The following is a 7,091-nucleotide window of genomic DNA, read 5'->3' as shown; positions in this document are numbered from 1 at the left end:
TGTTGCTCATGAAACCGAGGTGGGATGCAAGAAAAAAAAAGAGTCTAAAATGAGGAAAATGTCTTGCTTCTTTGCTCCTGATACATGTGACTGTACATTTTATGTTACTGAGAAAAATGTGAAAATAAGACAAGACAGTGAGGTCTGGAATTTCAAACTGGAAATTGTGTAGGACGTACAACAAAGGCATCCCACTAGGAGTTCTTGAGCAAGAGTTTCTACCAGCTGTAGGGGTTCTCACCCTGACCTCTGACCCCCCAGTGAAGGGACGAGGGTGGATGAGAGAATTCTTAAAGTATTATGGCAGAAAAACCTTCAGAAACCCTGCATTCATTATCACAAAGGGGACTAAACCGATCCCTGATCAGTGCTGCGACTCTGCTAATGGTTTTTATCAGCTGAAGTGATCCACGTGATGTAAATAAATGTGTTTTTAGATTGTGAACTCTGATGTATTTCTTTCATTCATTCACTTAATCGGACTTCATTTCTCTTTATCAGACAAGACTTGATATTCTTTGTTTTCCTGCAAAGTATTCTGTGTCAATGCAAGTGATTTAAATTTAATTATTCATTTGGTATTTGAAACTTTGACTTCTTGGCTGTTCAGAAATCTTTTTTTGCACACATAACATACATTGAATTAATAAAATAACTATAGTGTTAAATATTCTGGGCCATCAATGATATTTTTTAATACATTCATATCTACAAAATATAGTTATTAAACTTGCAAGTTATTAAACTCATGAACTCAAAGTTTTAGTCCATGATTTTTCTCCAACCAGGTAAAATAGTATTAACTATAATTTCACCTTTTTTTTCTGTTAAATTCTTGAAAAATTTCGACTATAAAATCTTCAGGAAAAACAGCAGTATTGAAGAGAGACATCGGACGGTCAGCTGGAGGTGCCTTTGAGCAAGAAGTCCATAAAAATCTTCCAGAAGGACACGTCACCTCCAAGGAAGTCACAGACGATTAAATCATTCTCGCTGACATGTCCCAGATGGAACGTAAAAGTTTATTTATTGTTGTATGCCTTTGAATGGAAGTCGAAAAGTCCTAAAGATGTCCTGTTCCCTCTGTACGTTATTAATAGACCCGTTAACTGCTGATATGTACAGTATGTTCGCTGTGTTTTGTCTAGGATGTGTTAAAAAAAAAAGTCGTTGATGTCAGAGTTATTAATCACGATTGCGTAAAGATACATGAGGATTAAATGTCCCTGCTCAAAAACAAGCTTGTAGCAAGACATCAAAATAGCATCTAATGAGTCTGTACTTCCTGTTGAGACGATGCAGAGTCTCACCACCAGATGGCAGCATTCAGCGGCCCGAGGCCTGTTTAAATGTAAATTTAGTGCACACATTTCATTCTTTCCACTTAAACAGGTAATCCTTGTAATTCTTAGGCTGAAAATATAATCAAACATAAAATAAATAAGTCTTATCTGCAAGTTTATTTATTTGTAAAATGACATATTTAATCCCAGCAAGACAAAACTCTTTATTTTATTTAGTGACAACTTCTGAAATATTTTGAAGATCCAACTACATAAAAATGAAACAAACACTGTTTTAAAATCGACATGTTGGCAGCCATGTTTTGTTCTCTGCTTTTTGGTCCTTGGATCTAGCCGTAGTCGTGCTTTCCATATCAACACATGAAAAGAGTCTAGTTCAGTATCTGTATGCAGGACAACCCGGTCCTTGTGATCCTCTTGCAGTGCTTGTGCAGAAACACAACAAAACATGAAGTCCAGATGCACGCAGACTCCTAGCCGAACGCCGACATGGCCCACTGCTTGACGTCAGTGGGGCATTGTGGGTACTTCTGCAGGGCCTCCATGATCTGACTGTGGTCTAGCATGAGTCTCATCAGCTGGTACTCCCTCTGAGTTTTGGCCGAGGAGCCGTCGGCGGGCCGGATCAGCTCCAGCTGCTGCAGGTGCTCGAACGCCTGAGGACGGCGAGTAAACAAACCAAGGTCAGGTCTGTAATTATGGATGTTTATATATTAAAATATGGAAATGTCGACTGTTTTTATTAGATAGTTCTGCCTTTGAGGGCTGGAAAACCTCTGGGACAGGGTATAAGGTATCATTTCAATGCTTCATACAGACCTTCATGATGACAGGCTGCTCAAAGTGGTACATGGAGCTCGTCTTCCTGTGCAGGAACTTCTTAAACTCTGAAAAACAAAGTAAGAATATTATATTTACATGTTGTTGTGTTTCTGTCATTTGCTTCCTTTAAAGATCTTGCAAATTTGCAGGAGAACTTCAAAATAAAAGTCCTTTTTCCCCATGTAATTTCAGGGATTAGCATGTGTCCTGTGTCACTGCAGCGTTGATTCTTTCATATGTCAGTTGAACACAAAAATGAAGCATGCAGCCGTACCGTTGTGCACCATCTGCAGGTTGAACGGCTCTCCTTCGTAGACGTCGTTGAGGTGTTTAATGGCGATGATGAGGCACAGCTCCAAGATGGACAGACCTGAAGAAAGAAGAGAAAACACACATATATATAAACAGATGTGAATTTATTCTAAAATCCAAAGTGTGAAAGACCGCTCTCATTGGGTTTTATTTTTACCATGTAGCATGTTAGCCTTAGCATCGGTGAAACACAGTCTGCTGGCCTCCAGCAGGTCTGCAGGTCTGATGGCAGGTTTGGCTACAGACACACGACTCAGACACAACATCTGGGATTAAAAACACAAAGGGTTAATCATTAATTCTTGCAAGAAAGAATCAAACTGTGGATATAAAACACTTTTATTTCAGAGCTTTTTGTAACAAAGTAGTTTGGTCGTACCAGCAGCATGTTCATCGTACGGAAGTCTTTGCTGGAGTTGAAGTGTCTTTGTAAAACCTCCTCCACCGATTTGTCTTCACACAGAGTCTGAGGAAGGAAAACAAACAGAAGACGTGATAAAACAGAGACTAACGATATTAAAAGAAAAACACACGATTCAGGATCTTTGGACTATGTTGAGATCGGCTCCTGGATTCACCTTCACGCTGGCGTTCCAGTCCTGAGCGAACTTGCCGTCAGGAAAGTCGTCCGGCAGACTGAGCTGCGTCTGAACCCGCTCCAGGTACTGAGGGAACGTCACACTGCTCAGGAGGTGGATCTGACGGTGGGAGAACCGCGACTTAACTCGCTTCTCCAACAGCTCCAGAACATCCTGTACGAAAAGGAAGCACCACAAAAAGATGTCATACAGAATGGGTGTTATTTTTGAAAGGTTTGGATGATTAAGTAAGGTCTTACTAGTCTGCAGGTGACGCCCACCACAGCGATGGGAGCCTGGGCGGACTGGGAGACGTCGAGCAGGTTGTAGAGCAGCGTCTGGTTCTTGTGATGGGCGAACAGGTCGAACTCATCCAGGACGAACAACACCGGACGACTGCTGCTGCGATCGCCTAATGAGAAAAACCCCAAATAACACTCTGGCCTTTAATTCAAATTATTGCATTAAAAACCCTGAATTTTCTCACCTTTTTTCAAAGCCTCCAACAAGAAACCCAGATTCTCTGCAAAACTTCCCTGAAATGAAACAGAGGGAGGTTATTGGAGCAGTTTTACAACATTTATTTCATACAAACACTTTTATTAAATACTTACAAACACTTTGTCACCGACAACGTTTTCCAGGTTGAGTTGCCGTGTTATTTCCTTTAGCGCTATTCTGTCATCCGTCTGCAGGAGACCTACAAAAAGAAAGCCAGAAATGAGAGCTCTAGTATTTAGGTCCTAAATTATGCAAAAAATAACATTAGGTTTGGTTGGGAATTGGTACCACTGAGATGAACCTGCAGCAGGTTTTTTTTGCGCTACTTTTGCCTTTATTTATTAAGGTCCTTAAATTATGCAAAAATAACATTAGGTTTGGTGGGGAATGTGTACCATTGAGATGAACCTGCAGCAGGTTTTTCTGCGCTTCTTTTTCCTCCAGCAGGTCTCTCAGCACACACTTCAGAAGCTGCATGCACAAAAACACCATAAGACAATACAGCCCTCTCAGGATTTTAAAACACTTCAACACAATTCATCATCTCCTCCGCCATTTTTTTTTTTTACCCATAAGGCCATTTTAAGCGTGTGCTCTGGCTGCAGACGCTCACCATTGTTTTTCCTGCTCCCCTGGGCCCGACGATTAGCACCGAGTTACTCTCCCCATGGACGGCCGTCCGTTTCAGCAGCTCCAGCAGGTGTCTGAGAAGAAAGTGTTTTGACTACAGTACCCATAATGCACCACAAGTTTTGGAAAACAACGTTTTATATGGTTTAAGGACAAATGTCCAGGTCCATCTAATGTGTAAACATGATTAAATCCTCATTGTCAGAGATGGATTTGACTACCTGCTCCAGACTACACCTGGGATGCTCGTGTTGTGTTCGAGTCTGCTGGGAACTGGGAGCTTTTCCAGCCTCAAAACTGGGACAAAGCTGTCAGCCAGGTAAGACCGAAATGGGTCACTGGAATTCACACTGAGCCCTAGAGTGTCTCTTTATTACAGATGACAGCTTTTAATATGGGTTTGATTTAAAAAAATTCAAGGATTTTTCTTATTAAGTGCACATTTTTGCAGATTTTCTTTGCTTTATGTAAAACGTGAGGGTATCTTTTAGGGATGTTGCCCTGCTAGTGGTTCAATAAAGGATATTTAAGATAACAATTTTCATTATTTCTCAAACAAATCTGCAGGTAAATCAAAAAAGACAAACGCATAAATGAAATAAAACTAAATCAAAAGAGAAAAAGATTCAGACTTCCTAAACATTTCTTTATAGTATTGATGACTTAAACCCACTTGTGTTGAGCCTCCATTCCCCCAGGACTGTCAGGGAGCTTCTGACGGCAAAACCGCTCCCTTAAAATCTCCTGAACCTGAACATGAACATGAATAACCGGAATTTCAATCACATACTATACAATAATGCTAATTATTCCACTATAAAGTACAAGTAAAGTAAAGTAAGAGGATATTAAGTCAAACCTGTGTGATGCATTCTCCGACAGGCAGATGAGCATCTGACACTTTCCTCTTACTCATGGCGCCGGGACTGTAAACCACAAAACATATGTTTCACTGGTTAGAATACGTGACATTTGTAGGCTCACAATGTTTTGCAGTGACCTCAAAGGGTCCTTAATGACTTCCCAAGAAAATGTAAACTACTTCAGTATGTTGTTGTTCCATTTAGCAGCATCACAACATGGAAGCAGTTATACCAAAATTACTTTGTTAGCCATAGTTTACGTTCTGCTCTGGCGAAACTCTGCTGTAATTCTGCATTTAATCTCATGTCGACAAGTTTCCGTCAAAACTCTTATTATGTCGCTTTGTGCCACGTATGCATTGATGTTTTAAGATTGGTTAATATATGTATTAAATCAGGACAAACCATGATTTAATTCGGCGTATGGCTTGTGCAACAAGAAACATCTATTTAAATACAACCTCCACTTTAAAAACTAGCTGTCTCGGAGGTGTGCTGACGATAAAGTAAAATTCCCGAAGCCGAAGTGGATTGTTTGCGTGCCGAATGATGAAGTGGCTTATAATTATTCAGAAGCAATCGCAATTTGTTGTAAAGAATGTATTAACATTTACTCGCAATCAAGAAATGGCTAATTTGACGTAATTTACAAATGGAGTTTGGTTTCCATGCTGAAGGAAACGTCACCAGGGCTCGTCAGAGAGCAGCACGCTTTGTCTTTGCGACTTTGCGGAATAAGAACACTTAAATGATTCAGCTACATTTACGACAGTTTGTCTTACACTACAAAAACACATTATAATGACGAAACATACCTAGAAAAAGCAGTCGTTCATCCGCTGAGAGGTCTCAATCTTCGCGGGAATACTGCTCTGAGAGCAATGACAACTTCCGGCTTTGACTGATTCTCCGGCTGTGATTGGCTGAGGGAAATGCACAGTCACACACAGCTAATAACTATTATTGCATACATACGATTAATAAATATGATTTTTTTTTTAAATGACTGAATGAATGCAGCATTTTATCAACCCCAGTTAAGCCTAGGGAGAAAAATAGCAAACATATTATGTAAATACTTCAACATACTACCTACATTAAACATTGTATGTAATAGATTTGATTATATATAAGTCCTTCAATGCCTTTCAATACTTTTTGGACAATAATAAATCTAGTCAGGACTTAATTAGCCATACTTATACAATGGTTATTCTTGAAAACATCTGTCTAATTTTGACAATATGTGGAGGTGTCACAGCAGAGACGACACGAAAGATGACACTGATTTCCCTAACAGAGACACTTATATGTCATTAAAAATAGATTTTCTTTTCATTCTGTAAATCCAATAACTGACACATCTGCTCTGATTTTGATCAACTGAGTGAGGATGTTTTGTCTTAAAGCCACTAGTTTTGCCCGCTTAACATCTTTTACCAATTTACAATGATGACAGAGTTTTCAAGATACTTAGACGCTTCCTGTGGCTTTTGGTTTTTTAAAAAAGCACCATAAACCAGCAGATATCTCGCAAAATCGTCTCCCCGTCTCTGCTCACATTCAGCCTGTCACATTATTTTAAAATACAACTCTCCGCTTGCACATTCAGCTCTTTGTTTGCCCTTAAAAATACATGAAGCGGTTCTTTTACAGCAGCCTATACACTGAATTAATTCAGCATCTCCTCAGGTTTGACCTTCAAATTTCAAGCATTTTGCAGCCTGAGCTGCATCTGCTTTTCACTTCAGATGACTGAGCCACTTGGTTTTCTATGAATTGCATTTATCCAAAGAAATTATTGATATTGTTTTTTATTTTTGTTCATTTATATCTCAGATAGTACATTTTTAACAACATTAACAGTAGGTAAAATGTTTCTTAACCATGAAATGTTAAATATATTATCAGGTAATATTTATCTCTATTGTATGTGACAATGCGGTTTATGTGTTGCATTTTAAAGAAGCAGGCTGGTGTTTTTGCATGTGGAAAAGGTTTCAACTGCAAAACAGAACAGAAAAAAAGCGTCTTTTTGAATCTTCATTTTTTATTAAATCTGCACTTAAACTTCAACCATC

The 7,091-nt window shown here is 39.2% G+C and overlaps 1 protein-coding gene across 1 annotated transcript; it reads right to left on the bottom strand.

Moving 5' to 3' along the window:
* Positions 1–1,495: 1,495 nt before the first annotated feature.
* On the bottom strand, positions 1,496–5,863 carry orc4 (origin recognition complex, subunit 4). Its single transcript, XM_069675568.1, has 14 exons — positions 5,826–5,863; positions 5,007–5,073; positions 4,821–4,897; positions 4,131–4,221; positions 3,913–3,988; positions 3,631–3,716; positions 3,504–3,552; positions 3,277–3,428; positions 3,017–3,190; positions 2,818–2,904; positions 2,596–2,704; positions 2,401–2,496; positions 2,124–2,191; positions 1,496–1,960 (listed from the first exon to the last, which is right to left on the bottom strand). Exons 2-14 carry the CDS (start codon positions 5,061–5,063, stop codon positions 1,778–1,780), a joined length of 1,305 nt encoding a protein of 434 aa, XP_069531669.1. The 5' UTR covers positions 5,064–5,073; positions 5,826–5,863; the 3' UTR covers positions 1,496–1,777.
* Positions 5,864–7,091: the final 1,228 nt, after the last annotated feature.

Source organism: Semicossyphus pulcher, unplaced genomic scaffold, assembly GCF_022749685.1.
Source record: "Semicossyphus pulcher isolate SPU_LCO1_2020_fin unplaced genomic scaffold, fSemPul1.0.p SCAF_24, whole genome shotgun sequence".
NCBI classification, from domain to species: domain Eukaryota; kingdom Metazoa; phylum Chordata; class Actinopteri; order Labriformes; family Labridae; genus Semicossyphus; species Semicossyphus pulcher.
Note: the sequence above shows the minus strand (reverse complement) of the source record. Positions and strands in the feature narration are given on the sequence as shown.

Bases quoted from the DNA above. Each gene is read 5' to 3' on its own strand.
- orc4 (XM_069675568.1), bottom strand. From the start codon at position 5,063: ATGAGTAAGAGGAAAGTGTCAGATGCTCATCTGCCTGTCGGAGAATGC. The intron at 3,717-3,912 runs GTACACATTCCC...TTCTTTTTGTAG, and splicing joins GCTGCAGGTTCATCTCAATG to GTCTCCTGCAGACGGATGAC. The intron at 3,553-3,630 runs GTAAGTATTTAA...GTTTCATTTCAG, and splicing joins TTGTCGGTGACAAAGTGTTT to GGAAGTTTTGCAGAGAATCT.